Source organism: Triturus cristatus, chromosome 9, assembly GCF_964204655.1.
Source record: "Triturus cristatus chromosome 9, aTriCri1.1, whole genome shotgun sequence".
Taxonomy (NCBI): Eukaryota; Metazoa; Chordata; class Amphibia; order Caudata; family Salamandridae; genus Triturus; species Triturus cristatus.
This window is the reverse complement of record NC_140592.1, coordinates 582,625,965-582,647,520: the sequence shown is the minus strand read 5'-3', so window position 1 is coordinate 582,647,520 and position 21,556 is coordinate 582,625,965. Positions and strand designations below refer to the sequence as shown.

The 21,556-nt window shown below is 36.6% G+C and overlaps 1 protein-coding gene across 1 annotated transcript; it reads right to left on the bottom strand.

Moving 5' to 3' along the window:
- Positions 1-20,932: 20,932 nt before the first annotated feature.
- GEMIN7 (gem nuclear organelle associated protein 7) lies at positions 20,933-21,316 on the bottom strand. The gene has a single exon (XM_085627729.1). The coding sequence runs from the start codon at positions 21,314-21,316 to the stop codon at positions 20,933-20,935; it is 384 nt and encodes a 127-aa protein (XP_085483855.1).
- Between the last annotated feature and the right edge of the window lie 240 nt (positions 21,317-21,556).

Below are 21,556 nucleotides of genomic sequence, written 5' to 3'. Positions count from 1 at the left end.
TCCTGACATTCCATTAAAAGACATGACATTCCTGACATTCCATTAAAAGACATGACATTCCTGACATTCCTTTAAAAGACATGACATTCCTGACATTCCATTCCAAGACATGACATTCCATTAAAAGACATGATATTCCTGACATTCCATTAAAAGACATGACATTCTTGACATTCCATTAAAAGACATGACATTCCTGACATTCCATTAAAAGACATGACATTCCTAACATTCCATTAAAAGACATGACATTCCTGACATTCCATTCCAAGACATGACATTCCTGACATTCCATTGAAAGACATGACATTCCTGATATTCCGTTAAAAGACATGACATTCCTGATATTCCATTCCAAGACATGACATTCCAGTAAAAGACATGACATTCCTGACATTCCATTAAAAGACATGACATTCCTGACATTCCATTAAAAGAAATGACATTCCTGACATTCCATTCCAAGACATGACATTCCATTAAAAGACATGACATTCCTGACATTCCATTAAAAGGCATGACATTCCTGACATTCCATTAAAAGACATGACATTCCTGATATTCCATTCCAAGACATGACATTCCATTAAAAGACATGACATTCCTGACATTCCATGAAAAGACATGACATTCCTGACATTCCATTCCAAGACATGACATTCCATTAAAAGACATGACATTCCTGATATTCCATTAAAAGACATGACATTCCTGACATTCCATTAAAAGACATGACATTCCTGACATTCCATTAAAAGACATGACATTCCTGACATTCCATTCCAAGACATGACATTCCATTAAAAGACATGACATTCCTGATATTCCATTAAAAGACATGACATTCCTGACATTCCATTAAAAGACATGACATTCCTGACATTCCATTCCAAGACATGACATTCCTGACATTCCATTAAAAGACATGACATTCCTGATATTCCATTAAAAGACGTGACATTCCTGACATTCCGTTAAAAGACATGACATTCCTGACATTCCATTGAAAGACATGACATTCCTGACATTCCATTAAAAGACATGACATTCCTGACATTCCATTAAAAGACATGACATTCCTGACATTCCATTCCAAGACATGACATTCCATTAAAAGACATGACATTCCTGACATTCCATTAAAATACATGACATTCCTGACATTCCATGACATTCCTGACATTCCATTAAAAGACATGACATTCTGACATTCCATTCCAAGACATGACATTCCATTAAAAGACATGACATTCCTGACATTCCATTAAAAGACATGACATTCCTGACATTCCATTAAAAGACATGACAATTCCATTAAAAGACATGACATTCCTGACATTCCATTAAAAGACATGACATTCCTGACATTCCATTAAAAGACATGACATTCCTGACATTCCATTCCAAGACATGACATTCCATTAAAAGACATGACATTCCTGACATTTCATTAAAAGACATGACATTCCTGACATTCCATTAAAAGACATGACATTCCTGACATTCCATGACATGACATTCCTGACATTCCATTGAAAGACATGACATTCCATTAAAAGACATGACATTCCTGACATTCCATTAAAAGACATGACATTCCTGACATTCCATTAAAAGACATGACATTCCTGACATTACATTCCAAGACATGACATTTCATTAAAAGACATGACATTCCTGACATTCCATTAAAAGACATGACATTCCTGACATTCCATTCCAAAACATGACATTCCATTAAAAGACATGATATTCCTGACATTCCATTAAAAGACATGACATTCCTGACATTCCATTAAAAGACATGACATTCCATTAAAAGACATGACATTCCTGACATTCCATTAAAAGACATGACATTCCTGACATTCCATCAAAAGACATGACATTCCTGACATTCCATTAAAAGACATGACATTCCTGACATTCCATTCCAAGACATGACATTCCATTAAAAGACATGACATTCCTGACATTCCATTAAAAGACATGACATTCTTGACATTCCATTAAAAGACATGACATTCCTGACATTCCATTAAAAGACATGACATTCCAGACATTCCATTAAAAGACATGACATTCCTGACATTCCATTAAAAGACATGACATTCCTGACATTCCTGACATTCCATTAAAAGACATGACATTCCTGACATTCCATTAAAAGACATGACATTCCTGACATTCCATTAAAAACATGACATTCCTGACATTCCATTAAAAGACATGGCATTCCTGACATTCCATTAAAAGACATGACATTCTTGACATTCCATTAAAAGACATGACATTCCTGACATTCCATTAAAAAACATGACATTCCTGACATTCCACCAAAAGACATGGCATTCCTGACATTCCATTAAAAGACATGACATTCTTGACATTCCATTAAAAGACATGACATTCCTGACATTCCATTCCAAGACATGACATTCCATTAAAAGACATGACATTCCTGACATTCCATTAAAAGACATGACTTTCCATTAAAAGACATGACATTCCTGACATTCCATTAAAATACATGACATTCCTGACATTCCATTAAAAGACATCACATTCCTGACATTCCATTCCAAGACATGACATTCCATTAAAAGACATGACATTCCTGACATTTCATTAAAAGACATGACATTCCTGACATTCCATTAAAAGACATGACATTCCTGACATTCCATTCCAAGACATGACATTCCATTAAAAGACATGACATTCCTGACATTCCATTAAAAGACATGACATTCCATTAAAAGACATGACATTCCTGACATTCCATTAAAAGACATGACATTCCTGACATTCCATTAAAAGACATTACATTCCAAGACATGACATTTCATTAAAAGACATGACATTCCTGACATTCCATTAAAAGACATGACATTCCTGACATTCCATTCCAAGACATGACATTCCATTAAAAGACATGACATTCCTGACATTCCATTAAAAGACATGACATTCCATTAAAAGACATGACATTCCTGACATTCCATTAAAAGACATGACATTCCTAACATTCCATTAAAAGACATGACATTCCTGACATTCCATTCCAAGACATGACATTCCTGACATTCCATTGAAAGACATGACATTCCTGATATTCCGTTAAAAGACATGACATTCCTGACATTCCATTCCAAGACATGACATTCCATTAAGACATGACATTCCTGACATTCCATTAAAAGACATGACATTCCTGACATTCCATTAAAAGACATGACATTCCATTAAAAGACATGACATTCCTGACATTCCATTAAAAGACATGACATTCCTGACATTCCATGACATTCCTGACATTCCTGACATTCCATTAAAAGACATGACATTCCTGACATTCCATTAAAAGACATGACATTCCATTAAAAGACGTGACATTCCTGACATTCCATTAAAAGACATGACATTCTTGACATTCCATTAAAAGACATGACATTCCTGACATTCCATTCCAAGACATGACATTCCATTAAAAGACATGACATTCCTGACATTCCATTAAAATACATGACATTCCTGACATTCCATGACATTCCTGACATTCCATTAAAAGACATGACATTCTGACATTCCATTCCAAGACATGACATTCCATTAAAAGACATGACATTCCTGACATTCCATTAAAAGACATGACATTCCTGACATTCCATTAAAAGACATGACAATTCCATTAAAAGACATGACATTCCTGACATTCCATTAAAAGACATGACATTCCTGACATTCCTGACATTCCATTAAAAGACATGACATTCCTGACATTCCATTCCAAGACATGACATTCCATTAAAAGACATGACATTCCTGACATTTCATTAAAAGACATGACATTCCTGACATTCCATTAAAAGACATGACATTCCTGACATTCCATTCCAAGACATGACATTCCTGACATTCCATTGAAAGACATGACATTCCATTAAAAGACATGACATTCCTGACATTCCATTAAAAGACATGACATTCCTGACATTCCATTAAAAGACATGACATTCCTGACATTCCATTCCAAGACATGACATTCCATTAAAAGACATGACATTCCTGACATTTCATTAAAAGACATGACATTCCTGACATTCCATTCCAAGACATGACATTCTTGACATTCCATTAAAAGACATGACATTCCATTAAAAGACATGACATTCCTGACATTCCATTGAAAGACATGACATTCCTGACATTCCATGACATTCCTGACATTCCATTAAAAGACATGACATTCCTGACATTCCATTAAAAGACATGACATTCCTGATATTCCATTAAAAGACATGACATTCCTGACATTCCATTCCAAGACATGACATTCCATTAAAAGACATGACATTCCTTACATTCCATTTAAAGGCATGACATTCCTGACATTCCATTAAAAGACATGACATTCCTGACATTCCATTCTTAAGACATGACATTCCATTAAAAGACATGACATTCCTGACATTCCATTAAAAGACATGACTTTCCATTAAAAGACATGACATTCCTGACATTCCATTAAAATACATGACATTCCTGACATTCCATTAAAAGACATGACATTCCTGACATACCATTCCAAGACATGACATTCCATTAAAAGACATGACATTCCTGACATTCCATTAAAAGACATGACATTCCTGATATTCCATTAAAAGACATGACATTCCATTAAAAGACATGCCATTCCTGACATTCCATTAAAAGACATGACATTCCTGACATTCCTAACATTCCATTAAAAGGCATGACATTCCTGACATTCCATTAAAAGACATGACATTCCTGATATTCCATTCCAAGACATGACATTCCATGAAAAGACATGACATTCCTGACATTCCATTAAAAGACATGGCATTCCTGACATTCCATTCCAAGACATGACATTCCTGACATTCCATTAAAAGACATGATATTCCTGACATTCCATTCCAAGACATGACATTCCATTAAAAGACATGACATTCCTGACATTCCATTAAAAGACATGACATTCCTGACATTCGATGACATTCCTGACATTCCATGACATTCCTGACATTCCATTAAAAGACATGACATTCCTGACATTCCATTAAAAGACATGACATTCCTGACATTCCATTAAAAGACATGACATTCCTGACATTCCATTAAAAGACATGGCATTCCTGACATTCCATTAAAAGACATGACATTCCTGACATTCCATTAAAAGACATGACATTCCATTAAAAGACATGACATTCCTGACATTCCATTAAAAGACATGACTTTCCATTAAAAGACATGACATTCCTGACATTCCATTAAAATACATGACATTCCATTAAAAGACATACCATTCCAAGACATGACATTCCATTAAAAGACATGACATTCCTGACATTCCATTAAAAGACATGACATTCCTGATATTCCATTAAAAGACATGACATTCCATTAAAAGACATGCCATTCCTGACATTCCATTAAAAGACATGACATTCCTGACATTCCTAACATTCCATTAAAAGACATGACATTCCTGACATTCCATTAAAAGACATGACATTCCTGACATTCCATTCCAAGACATGACATTCCATTAAAAGACATGACATTCCTGACATTCCATTAAAAGACATGGCATTCCTGACATTCCATTAAAAGACATGACATTCTTGACATTCCATTAAAAGACATGACTTTCCATTAAAAGACATGACATTCCTGACATTCCATTAAAATACATGACATTCCTGACATTCAATTCCAAGACATGACATTCCATTAAAAGACATGAGATTCCTGACATTCCATTAAAAGACATGACTTTCCATTAAAAGACATGACATTCCTGACATTCCATTAAAATACATGACATTCCTGACATTCCATTAAAAGACATCACATTCCTGACATTCCATTCCAAGACATGACATTCCATTAAAAGACATGACATTCCTGACATTTCATTAAAAGACATGACATTCCTGACATTCCATTAAAAGACATGACATTCCTGACATTCCATTCCAAGACATGACATTCCATTAAAAGACATGACATTCCTGACATTCCATTAAAAGACATGACATTCCTGACATTCCATTAAAAGACATGACATTCCTGACATTCCATTAAAAGACATGACATTCCTGACATTCCATTAAAAGACATGACATTCCTGACATTACATTCCAAGACATGACATTTCATTAAAAGACATGACATTCCTGACATTCCATTAAAAGACATGACATTCCTGACATTCCATTAAAAGACATGACATTCCTGACATTCCATTAAAAGACATGACATTCCTGACATTACATTCCAAGACATGACATTTCATTAAAAGACATGACATTCCTGACATTCCATTAAAAGACATGACATTCCTGACATTCCATTCCAAGACATGACATTCCAAGACATGACATTCCATTAAAAGACATGACATTCCTGACATTCCATTAAAAGACATGACATTCCATTAAAAGACATGACATTCCTGACATTCCATTAAAAGACATGACATTCCTAACATTCCATTAAAAGACATGACATTCCTGACATTCCATTCTAAGACATGACATTCCTGACATTCCATTGAAAGACATGACATTCCTGATATTCCGTTAAAAGACATGACATTCCTGACATTCCATTCCAAGACATGACATTCCATTAAGACATGACATTCCTGACATTCCATTAAAAGACATGACATTCCTGACATTCCATTAAAAGACATGACATTCCATTAAAAGACATGACATTCCTGACATTCCATTAAAAGACATGACATTCCATGACATTCCTGACATTCCTGACATTCCATTAAAAGACATGACATTCCTGACATTCCATTAAAAGACATGACATTCCATTAAAAGACGTGACATTCCTGACATTCCATTAAAAGACATGACATTCTTGACATTCCATTAAAAGACATGACATTCCTGACATTCCATTCCAAGACATGACATTCCATTAAAAGACATGACATTCCTGACATTCCATTAAAATACATGACATTCCTGACATTCCATGACATTCCTGACATTCCATTAAAAGACATGACATTCTGACATTCCATTCCAAGACATGACATTCCATTAAAAGACATGACATTCCTGACATTCCATTAAAAGACATGACAATTCCATTAAAAGACATGACATTCCTGACATTCCATTAAAAGACATGACATTCCTGACATTCCATTAAAAGACATGACATTCCTGACATTCCATTCCAAGACATGACATTCCATTAAAAGACATGACATTCCTGACATTTCATTAAAAGACATGACATTCCTGACATTCCATTAAAAGACATGACATTCCTGACATTCCATTCCAAGACATGACATTCCTGACATTCCATTGAAAGACATGACATTCCATTAAAAGACATGACATTCCTGACATTCCATTAAAAGACATGACATTCCTGACATTCCATTAAAAGACATGACATTCCTGACATTCCATTCCAAGACATGACATTCCATTAAAAGACATGACATTCCTGACATTTCATTAAAAGACATGACATTCCTGACATTCCATTCCAAGACATGACATTCCTGACATTCCATTAAAAGACATGACATTCTTGACATTCCATTAAAAGACATGACATTCCATTAAAAGACATGACATTCCTGACATTCCATTGAAAGACATGACATTCCTGACATTCCATGACATTCCTGACATTCCATTAAAAGACATGACATTCCTGACATTCCATTAAAAGACATGACATTCCTGATATTCCATTAAAAGACATGACATTCCTGACCTTCCATTCCAAGACATGACATTCCATTAAAAGACATGACATTCCTTACATTCCATTTAAAGGCATGACATTCCTGACATTCCATTAAAAGACATGACATTCCTGACATTCCATTCTTAAGACATGACATTCCATTAAAAGACATGACATTCCTGACATTCCATTAAAAGACATGACTTTCCATTAAAAGACATGACATTCCTGACATTCCATTAAAATACATGACATTCCTGACATTCCATTAAAAGACATGACATTCCTGACATACCATTCCAAGACATGACATTCCATTAAAAGACATGACATTCCTGACATTCCATTAAAAGACATGACATTCCTGATATTCCATTAAAAGACATGACATTCCATTAAAAGACATGCCATTCCTGACATTCCATTAAAAGACATGACATTCCTGACATTCCTAACATTCCATTAAAAGGCATGACATTCCTGACATTCCATTAAAAGACATGACATTCCTGATATTCCATTCCAAGACATGACATTCCATGAAAAGACATGACATTCCTGACATTCCATTAAAAGACATGGCATTCCTGACATTCCATTCCAAGACATGACATTCCATTAAGACATGACATTCCTGACATTCCATTAAAAGACATGACATTCCTGACATTCCATTAAAAGACATGACATTCCATTAAAAGACATGACATTCCTGACATTCCATTAAAAGACATGACATTCCATGACATTCCTGACATTCCTGACATTCCATTAAAAGACATGACATTCCTGACATTCCATTAAAAGACATGACATTCCATTAAAAGACGTGACATTCCTGACATTCCATTAAAAGACATGACATTCTTGACATTCCATTAAAAGACATGACATTCCTGACATTCCATTCCAAGACATGACATTCCATTAAAAGACATGACATTCCTGACATTCCATTAAAATACATGACATTCCTGACATTCCATGACATTCCTGACATTCCATTAAAAGACATGACATTCTGACATTCCATTCCAAGACATGACATTCCATTAAAAGACATGACATTCCTGACATTCCATTAAAAGACATGACAATTCCATTAAAAGACATGACATTCCTGACATTCCATTAAAAGACATGACATTCCTGACATTCCATTAAAAGACATGACATTCCTGACATTCCATTCCAAGACATGACATTCCATTAAAAGACATGACATTCCTGACATTTCATTAAAAGACATGACATTCCTGACATTCCATTAAAAGACATGACATTCCTGACATTCCATTCCAAGACATGACATTCCTGACATTCCATTGAAAGACATGACATTCCATTAAAAGACATGACATTCCTGACATTCCATTAAAAGACATGACATTCCTGACATTCCATTAAAAGACATGACATTCCTGACATTCCATTCCAAGACATGACATTCCATTAAAAGACATGACATTCCTGACATTTCATTAAAAGACATGACATTCCTGACATTCCATTCCAAGACATGACATTCCTGACATTCCATTAAAAGACATGACATTCTTGACATTCCATTAAAAGACATGACATTCCATTAAAAGACATGACATTCCTGACATTCCATTGAAAGACATGACATTCCTGACATTCCATGACATTCCTGACATTCCATTAAAAGACATGACATTCCTGACATTCCATTAAAAGACATGACATTCCTGATATTCCATTAAAAGACATGACATTCCTGACCTTCCATTCCAAGACATGACATTCCATTAAAAGACATGACATTCCTTACATTCCATTTAAAGGCATGACATTCCTGACATTCCATTAAAAGACATGACATTCCTGACATTCCATTCTTAAGACATGACATTCCATTAAAAGACATGACATTCCTGACATTCCATTAAAAGACATGACTTTCCATTAAAAGACATGACATTCCTGACATTCCATTAAAATACATGACATTCCTGACATTCCATTAAAAGACATGACATTCCTGACATACCATTCCAAGACATGACATTCCATTAAAAGACATGACATTCCTGACATTCCATTAAAAGACATGACATTCCTGATATTCCATTAAAAGACATGACATTCCATTAAAAGACATGCCATTCCTGACATTCCATTAAAAGACATGACATTCCTGACATTCCTAACATTCCATTAAAAGGCATGACATTCCTGACATTCCATTAAAAGACATGACATTCCTGATATTCCATTCCAAGACATGACATTCCATGAAAAGACATGACATTCCTGACATTCCATTAAAAGACATGGCATTCCTGACATTCCATTCCAAGACATGACATTCCATTAAAAGACATGATATTCCTGACATTCCATTCCAAGACATGACATTCCATTAAAAGACATGACATTCCTGACATTCCATTAAAAGACATGACATTCCTGACATTCGATGACATTCCTGACATTCCATGACATTCCTGACATTCCATTAAAAGACATGACATTCCTGACATTCCATTAAAAGACATGACATTCCTGACATTCCATTAAAAGACATGACATTCCTGACATTCCATTAAAAGACATGGCATTCCTGACATTCCATTAAAAGACATGACATTCCTGACATTCCATTCTAAGACATGACATTCCATTAAAAGACATGACATTCCTGACATTCCATTAAAAGACATGACTTTCCATTAAAAGACATGACATTCCTGACATTCCATTAAAATACATGACATTCCTGACATTCCATTAAAAGACATACCATTCCAAGACATGACATTCCATTAAAAGACATGACATTCCTGACATTCCATTAAAAGACATGACATTCCTGATATTCCATTAAAAGACATGACATTCCATTAAAAGACATGCCATTCCTGACATTCCATTAAAAGACATGACATTCCTGACATTCCTAACATTCCATTAAGACATGACATTCCTGACATTCCATTCCAAGACATGACATTCCATTAAAAGACATGACATTCCTGACATTTCATTAAAAGACATGACATTCCTGACATTCCATTAAAAGACATGACATTCCTGACATTCCATTCCAAGACATGACATTCCATTAAAAGACATGACATTCCTGACATTCCATTAAAAGACATGACATTCCATTAAAAGACATGACATTCCTGACATTCCATTAAAAGACATGACATTCCTGACATTACATTCCAAGACATGACATTCCATTAAAAGACATGACATTCCTGACATTCCATTAAAAGACATGACATTCCTGACATGACATTCCAAGACATGACATTCCATTAAAAGACATGACATTCCTGACATTCCATTAAAAGACATGACATTCCTGACATTCCATTCCAAGACATGACATTCCTGACATTCCATTAAAAGACATGACATTCCTGACATTCCATTAAAAGACATGACATTCCATTAAAAGACATGACATTCCTGACATTCCATTCCAAGACATGACATTCCATTAAAAGACATGACATTCCTGACATTCCATTAAAAGACATGACATTCCTGACATTCCATGACATTCCTGACATTCCATTAAAAGACATGACATTCCTGACATTCCATTCCAAGACATGACATTCCATTAAAAGACATGACATTCCTGACATTCCATTAAAAGACATGACATTCTTGACATTCCATTAAAAGACATGACATTCCTGACATTCCATGACATTCCTGACATTCCATTATAAGACATGACATTCCTGACATTCCATTAAAAGACATGACATTCCTGACATTCCATGACATTCCTGACATTCCATTAAAAGACATGACATTCCTGACATTCCTGACAATCCATTAAAAGACATGACATTCCTGACATTCCATTCCAAGAGATGACATTCCATTAAAAGACATGATATTCCTGACATTCCATTAAAGGACATGACATTCTTGACATTCCATTAAAAGACATGACATTCCTGACATTCCATTAAAAGACATGACATTCCTGACATTCCATTAAAAGACATGACATTCCTAACATTCCATTAAAAGACATGACATTCCTGACATTCCATTAAAAGACATGACATTCCTGACATTCCATTCCAAGACATGACATTCCATTAAAAGACATGACATTCCTGACATTCCATTAAAAGACATGACATTCCTGACATTCCATAAAAAGACATGACATTCCTGACATTCCATAAAAAGACATGACATTCCATTAAAAGACATGACATTCCTGACATTCCATTAAAAGGCATGACATTCCTGACATTCCATTAAAAGACATGACATTCCTGACATTCCATTCCAAGACATGACATTCCATGAAAAGACATGACATTCCTGACATTCCATTAAAAGACATGACATTCCTGACATTCCATTAAAAGACATGACATTCCTGACATTCCATTAAAAGACATGACATTCCTGACATTCCATTAAAAGACATGACATTCCTAACATTCCATTAAAAGACATGACATTCCTGATATTCCATTAAAAGACATGACATTCCTGACATTCCATTAAAAGACATGACATTCCTGACATTCCATTAAAAGACATGACATTCCTGACATTCCATTAAAAGACATGACATTCCTGACATTCCATTAAAAGACATGCCATTCCATTAAAAGACATGACATTCCTGACATTCCATTAAAAGGCATGACATTCCTGACATTCCATTAAAAGACATGACATTCCTGACATTCCATTCCAAGACATGACATTCCATGAAAAGACATGACATTCCTGACATTCCATTAAAAGACATGGCATTCCTGACATTCCATTCCAAGACATGACATTCCTGACATTCCATTAAAAGACATGATATTCCTGACATTCCATTCCAAGACATGACATTCCATTAAAAGACATGACATTCCTGACATTCCATGACATTCCTGACATTCCATTAAAAGACATGGCATTCCTGACATTCCATTAAAAGACATGACATTCCTGACATTCCATTAAAAGACATGACATTCCTGATATTCCATTAAAAGACATGACATTCCTGACATTCCATTAAAAGACATGACATTCCTGACATTCCATTCCAAGACATGACATTCCATTAAAAGACATGACATTCCTGACATTCCATTAAAAGACATGACATTCCTGACATTCCATTAAAAGACATGACATTCCTGACATTCGATGACATTCCTGACATTCCTGACATTCCATTAAAAGACATGACATTCCTGACATTCCATTAAAAGACATGACATTCCATTAAAAGACATGACATTCCATTAAAAGACATGACATTCCTGACATTCCATTAAAAGACATGACATTCCTGACATTCCATTAAAAGACATGACATTCCTGGCATTCCATTAAAAGACATGACATTCCTGACATTCCATTAAAAAACATGACATTCCTGACATTCCATTAAAAGACATGGCATTCCTGACATTCCATTAAAAGACATGACATTCTTGACATTCCATTAAAAGACATGACATTCCTGACATTCCATTAAAAGACATGACTTTCCATTAAAAGACATGACATTCCTGACATTCCATTAAAAGACATGACATTCCTGACATTCCATTAAAAGACATGACATTCCTGACATTCCATTCCAAGACATGACATTCCATTAAAAGACATGACATTCTTGACATTCCATTAAAAGACATGACATTCTTGACATTCCATTAAAAGACATGACATTCCATTAAAAGACATGACATTCCTGACATTCCATTAAAAGACATGACATTCCTGACATTCCATGGCATTCCTGACATTCCATTCCAAGACATGACATTCCTGATATTCCATTAAAAGACATGACATTCCATTAAAAGACATGCCATTCCTGACATTCCATTAAAAGACATGACATTCCTGACATTCCTAACATTCCATTAAGACATGACATTCCTGACATTCCATTCCAAGACATGACATTCCATTAAAAGACATGACATTCCTGACATTTCATTAAAAGACATGACATTCCTGACATTCCATTAAAAGACATGACATTCCTGACATTCCATTCCAAGACATGACATTCCATTAAAAGACATGACATTCCTGACATTCCATTAAAAGACATGACATTCCATTAAAAGACATGACATTCCTGACATTCCATTAAAAGACATGACATTCCTGACATTACATTCCAAGACATGACATTCCATTAAAAGACATGACATTCCTGACATTCCATTAAAAGACATGACATTCCTGACATGACATTCCAAGACATGACATTCCATTAAAAGACATGACATTCCTGACATTCCATTAAAAGACATGACATTCCTGACATTCCATTCCAAGACATGACATTCCTGACATTCCATTAAAAGACATGACATTCCTGACATTCCATTAAAAGACATGACATTCCATTAAAAGACATGACATTCCTGACATTCCATTCCAAGACATGACATTCCATTAAAAGACATGACATTCCTGACATTCCATTAAAAGACATGACATTCCTGACATTCCATGACATTCCTGACATTCCATTAAAAGACATGACATTCCTGACATTCCATTCCAAGACATGACATTCCATTAAAAGACATGACATTCCTGACATTCCATTAAAAGACATGACATTCTTGACATTCCATTAAAAGACATGACATTCCTGACATTCCATGACATTCCTGACATTCCATTATAAGACATGACATTCCTGACATTCCATTAAAAGACATGACATTCCTGACATTCCATGACATTCCTGACATTCCATTAAAAGACATGACATTCCTGACATTCCTGACAATCCATTAAAAGACATGACATTCCTGACATTCCATTCCAAGAGATGACATTCCATTAAAAGACATGATATTCCTGACATTCCATTAAAGGACATGACATTCTTGACATTCCATTAAAAGACATGACATTCCTGACATTCCATTAAAAGACATGACATTCCTGACATTCCATTAAAAGACATGACATTCCTAACATTCCATTAAAAGACATGACATTCCTGACATTCCATTAAAAGACATGACATTCCTGACATTCCATTCCAAGACATGACATTCCATTAAAAGACATGACATTCCTGACATTCCATTAAAAGACATGACATTCCTGACATTCCATAAAAAGACATGACATTCCTGACATTCCATAAAAAGACATGACATTCCATTAAAAGACATGACATTCCTGACATTCCATTAAAAGGCATGACATTCCTGACATTCCATTAAAAGACATGACATTCCTGACATTCCATTCCAAGACATGACATTCCATGAAAAGACATGACATTCCTGACATTCCATTAAAAGACATGACATTCCTGACATTCCATTAAAAGACATGACATTCCTGACATTCCATTAAAAGACATGCCATTCCATTAAAAGACATGACATTCCTGACATTCCATTAAAAGGCATGACATTCCTGACATTCCATTAAAAGACATGACATTCCTGACATTCCATTCCAAGACATGACATTCCATGAAAAGACATGACATTCCTGACATTCCATTAAAAGACATGGCATTCCTGACATTCCATTCCAAGACATGACATTCCTGACATTCCATTAAAAGACATGATATTCCTGACATTCCATTCCAAGACATGACATTCCATTAAAAGACATGACATTCCTGACATTCCATGACATTCCTGACATTCCATTAAAAGACATGGCATTCCTGACATTCCATTAAAAGACATGACATTCCTGACATTCCATTAAAAGACATGACATTCCTGATATTCCATTAAAAGACATGACATTCCTGACATTCCATTAAAAGACATGACATTCCTGACATTCCATTCCAAGACATGACATTCCATTAAAAGACATGACATTCCTGACATTCCATTAAAAGACATGACATTCCTGACATTCCATTAAAAGACATGACATTCCTGACATTCGATGACATTCCTGACATTCCTGACATTCCATTAAAAGACATGACATTCCTGACATTCCATTAAAAGACATGACATTCCATTAAAAGACATGACATTCCATTAAAAGACATGACATTCCTGACATTCCATTAAAAGACATGACATTCCTGACATTCCATTAAAAGACATGACATTCCTGGCATTCCATTAAAAGACATGACATTCCTGACATTCCATTAAAAAACATGACATTCCTGACATTCCATTAAAAGACATGGCATTCCTGACATTCCATTAAAAGACATGACATTCTTGACATTCCATTAAAAGACATGACATTCCTGACATTCCATTAAAAGACATGACATTCCTGACATTCCATTAAAAGACATGACTTTCCATTAAAAGACATGACATTCCTGACATTCCATTAAAAGACATGACATTCCTGACATTCCATTAAAAGACATGACATTCCTGACATTCCATTCCAAGACATGACATTCCATTAAAAGACATGACATTCTTGACATTCCATTAAAAGACATGACATTCTTGACATTCCATTAAAAGACATGACATTCCATTAAAAGACATGACATTCCTGACATTCCATTAAAAGACATGACATTCCTGACATTCCATGGCATTCCTGACATTCCATTCCAAGACATGACATTCCTGACATTCCATTAAAAGACATGACATTCCTGATATTCCATTAAAAGACGTGACATTCCTGACATTCCGTTAAAAGACATGACATTCCTGACATGCCTGACATTCCATTGAAAGACATGACATTCCTGACATTCCATTAAAAGACATGACATTCCTGACATTCCATTAAAAGACATGACATTCCTGACATTCCATTAAAATACATGACATTCCTGACATTCCATTAAAAGACATGACATTCCTGACATTCTATTCCAAGACATGACATTCCATTAAAAGACATGACATTCCTGACATTCCATTAAAATACATGACATTCCTGATATTCCATGACATTCCTGACATTCCATTAAAAGACATGACATTCCTGACATTCCATTCCAAGACATGACATTCCATTAAAAGACATGACATTCCTGACATTCCATTAAAAGACATGACATTCCATTACAAGACATGACATCGCTCTTAGGGTGTGAAACGACCTCTAAATTCAAATCCGGGCTTCCTGGGTCTGCAAAGGGTCAATGCTGCCGAGATATATCAATATTTAGTGTAGAAGAGCAATTGGGGAGATGTTGAAAACGGGAATCCTGCTTATGCGCCTATGTTGGCAGGCAGGTGTAAGGACTGAGTTATATGGAGGAGGTAAACTTTTATTGTTTTAAGTTATTTAAAAACGTAACAATATATGAAGAAGTCTTATATATAATAACAAGCATTGAAAATGCAATAGGTCTCGCCTTTGATTCAGTTAAAGCCATTTGCTTTGCTAATGGTATTGTATAGCAAAGCAAATGGCGTTAATTTAATAAAAGGCGAGACCTATTGCATTTTCAATGCTTGTTTGTATTGTGCCGGGTCAGCGTTGTATCTTTTGGAGGGTTATCAGTATTTAATCCGAACTCCAGAGCTAATATATCAGACCTGGTATCATCCATTGCCACATTTAAGGCTGTGTTTGTGGCACTCCTCTGCATTGGAGATTTCATTATTAAATAGTCCCATCGCAGTTATTAAATAATTTGTTATGGGGGCCTTTACTCTAGTAGTTTTATTTCCATTGCCCACAGGGTTGGATGCTAGCTTCGGTTTTCCCATGGCTATAGGTAATGCTACGAAAATATAGCACTGCTTAATAATAAATGTATCAGAATCTTCTTACCTTGGCTCAGTAGTTCAGAATTCAGGGCCGCAGAAGGCAAAAACAGGCCTGCTTTTGGCCCTGGCATGTCCCAGTGGGCTTTTAACAAGCACCTCCTGGCGCGAAAGGGATCAGCTGTAGAGATGACTGGAGCTTGTGGTCCGCTTCTCTGTGCAAACAACAGAGGCTCCCACTCCAGCACTTGATGCAGTTGAATGCGGGGGGGGCAGCCTCTGACTTTCCGTATCCCTTCTACGCTTTCCTAGGCTTTCCTTGGCTTTTTGGTACGAGCTAAGAACGAGTTTGCGGTCAGTCACGAAGGGCGGGGATGGGAGCAAGCAGTGAGAAATAGCTCTTATGCAATGGTTGGCTGCATTGATTTTCAGCGGGCTCAGGTGCTCAAGCATTCTTATGATGCCGGAACTGGCTCCCTTTCTCTGACTTCTGACCCCCAATACAATGCCGCCCTGACTCAGTCTGATTCAGTCACCACAACCATCAAGGCAGACCAACTACCCCAGCGAAACTTGCAGGGTGTTCACAGTGTTGGCAAGAAGGCGGCAGCGAAGGGGACAGATGGGGATTATCAACCGCTGCCTTGACTGCACTCTCCTTATAGCGTCCTAGCGGCTCTTACCCCCTTACAGCAGCTCACATATGCTGCCTCGGCTTGGCTCCTTCCTTGCCTCACCAAAATTAACTATCTTCCTCTTAAGGGTAGCAGGATTGTACTGACCTCTGGATAACCAACACCTTGCACGGGGATCCGGTGCTCACAGTGGCTTTTTTACGGCAATGAGAGCAGCAGGACGGATGACAACAGTGTACCGTCACTTATGAGCAAAAGACAGTAACATCGAGACAGCAGGGAGAAATCAAAAGGGCAAGAAGGCAACGCAATGGGAGTGTGGATGAGGCACACGGTTGAGAGAGTAACACAGAAGCAGTAGAAGGGAGGATAAAAGTACATGATGGAGACAACAGTATAACACAAGCACTCTCAGAATGGTTAAACAAAAACAAAAAATGTATCGCCTGAAAAAGCAAGCAGAGGAAGGACATTGTAATGTGACCATGCTCCAGGGGAAGGAAAACACAAGAAAAGGAAGGAAAGCCCATGTGGCTAACTAATAAAAAGCAAGAAAATAATGAGTGAAAATCAAGCCTACAAATGGAAAGCAATGGGTGGGCTCTAAACCCACAGTAAGATAACTATATGTCTTGCAATAGACTGCACATGTGCACTGTTAGGCTGGACCTACAAAGGAAGATGATGTAGCTTAAAGGAGTATTTTCCCCCTCAATTTCCAGATTCTGTACCAGTTATCCTGGGTCACTGCAAAACGTCATCTGCATTCTGTGCACTGCCAGTTTTCTGTTTCACTTTTGGCAGCTGGTCAAGCTTGGGTAACCAGTGTAGCTCCAGAAGATAGCACCAACTAGCCATTTTTTAATCATGTGGAAGAATCCATTGCTTAATCTATCTTTCGCAAACATACCTCTATTTTACACACACAGGGTATGCAATAACAGTCTTTAAACATTCTGAACATGCTCTGTTTTTGTTAACAATATTGGTTCCTGCACTGGTTAAGTACCACCCTACATAGCAAGAAGCAAAGGTGCGCGCACATTTAAACTATGTAATTAATCAGTGAAAATGTATTTTTCCTACAGTGGACCTCATGAAATACTGAAGGATGACTGGCCGAAACTGAAAACCACGTTCTGTTCAAGAATGTATAAAAATTGGTGCCTATTTAACGTCAGCACCAAGATATTCTTGCGGGGGATAGTGCACTTTACATAGATACATACCATAACAATGTTTAAAGCTTTAGAGAAAAACAAATGTAATCTTGCCGTCTAGTTAAACTTAGCAGCGTCTTTTACCATATCAGTTTAGCCTCTATATAAATTAATTATTATATACACAAAATTTGCCCATACATTTCTAACATGCTCTCTCTGTTTTCTGGTTCTTTTTTCTGTGGCCCCCTTCTTTGACAGGTTCAAGCAACAAATTATTTTACGAAGAGTATGTATATTATGCATAATTTTAAAACGTCTTAAGGAAAAAATCAGTCATTGAAGGAAACGTGCTGTAAATCTCTTCCATAATTTTTTTTCTTCTTCAAATCAATGGTAGAAAGGAGACCTTTCTTTAAACACAAAATTTACATTTTCAAATGCTGCGTAGCAAGGTAACATGAATACACTCAAAGATCGGAGCACCACAGTTCCGACTAATTGAGAGAAGCTTGGTAGCTATTCTTCTCACCAGTGCCTACTTAACTAAGCAACATTTGTGTTTGCATAATAAAAAATATTGTTCAGCTATTAATTTTATACTCGCTTTGATTTGTTACTAAAATAGCAATTGTGCAATACGGAGTAGAAAAGACTGAGATTACACACAAAGTTTTTCTTCCACGTGTATTTCACTACAAACAGTAAATCCAAATATAAAGCGAGTTTGTTAGCTAACCTTACATAGAAACCTTATAAAGCAATGTTCACCTATAAGCCTGCCTTGATGTTTACTTGGTTCATTTGTTGATGTACTTCAGCTGTAAATATTAAGCAAGTCTGTGGTAACGAAACTCGTAATGCAATTTTCTGAATATGGGAATTTTCTTTTACCACCCACCAAGGTGCCTTGATGGATATATGGTACTTTCCGGAAAAGCTGAGGGTCTGGGTGTGAGGGCATTTGCCAATGGCATAGTTTGAGGAATAGCCATTTGGTACAGGTAGGGAGATCCTTGTGTGGCCCAATTGAAAAAAAATGTTGCCTCCTTTTTTCCAGTGGAAAAAGGAAGACTGAGGAAGAGATCAGTCCATTTGCTCTTTTGGTCATTGGAACGCCTGACCCAGTTTCTCTGAATAGCTTGTCTCGGGCACTGCAGCTTATAGGCCAATATTAATACCCGCAACCTCTCAGTCATACCACCAGCTTCTTTCTAAGCTTTGTATTTCATGGCGAGTTCAAAAAGTGACCCTAAAAGCCAAAGGCATTATGCTGGGTTACTTTCAGATTCATCTCCTCTAACTGTGGCCTGTGGTGGCACTGAACTTGTCAATATTGGAGCTCAGACGGTCTTTTGGTTATATGAATCTGCAGAGAGATAGTAGCATACACACTTTTCTCTCTGGTACAGTGTGGTACCATAATACTTTAATGACTAACATCACTATGGGCTCACCTGTTGTTTTTTCAAGAACCAACACTTTTAGACCTCATTGTGATCTGCCTCTCCTTTTTCCAATTCGGTTATTAGTAGGTAGACACAGTTCATGCTTTACTACCTGCCAGTCTTAACTATTCACTGCACTCATGCACCCCAAAACATGCTTCCTAGAATCTTTCCTGCCTCTCACTAATCTCTCGGTCAACAATACCCACAAACATGTTATTTAACATCTTTCACACAACTGGCAGACACTAGTTTGAGTGTTCAAAAGCATAGGAGATGACATCAGAGCAGCGAATCAATGCCTCTTTTTGCACACCCAATGGAGTCTGCAGGTCAGATACTTGGAAGTTGAGGATATCGATGTCTGATGTCCCAAAGCGGGCCTCCACAGTCCCCTTCTCATACATGGTAAAGCAGACCATCTTTCCAGCCATAGCAAGTAGACTGCGCAGGTAGTGCTCTCTCAGCACTGCCCTTGCCTTCTGTGACTGTTTCAGGTCCTCAGTATCTACCCTAGAAGCAGATAGGCTAGGAAAAGCCAGTGCTTGTCCACGGGGAGTGTTAAGGTCAAAACCCCGGCTGTTGCCATCTGGTCCACGCGGCAGTCGGATAACAGCGACAGGCACTTTCATGGCAAGATCCTGGAGACATAAAAGAAAAAAGATTCTCAACATAGAGATTATTTTAAAGGAGGGAATATAGTAAAAGATATGAAAAATAACTGCAGAAACTCATTAGCACAACGGAGACAAACCTGGAGTAAAGAAGTACAGAATTTCATTGTGTCATGAAAGTCATTCAAAAGAGTAACACCATGAGATTCAAAGTTCTTTTCACAATACCTTTTGAAGGAGGTTTTGGCCTCCAAGAAA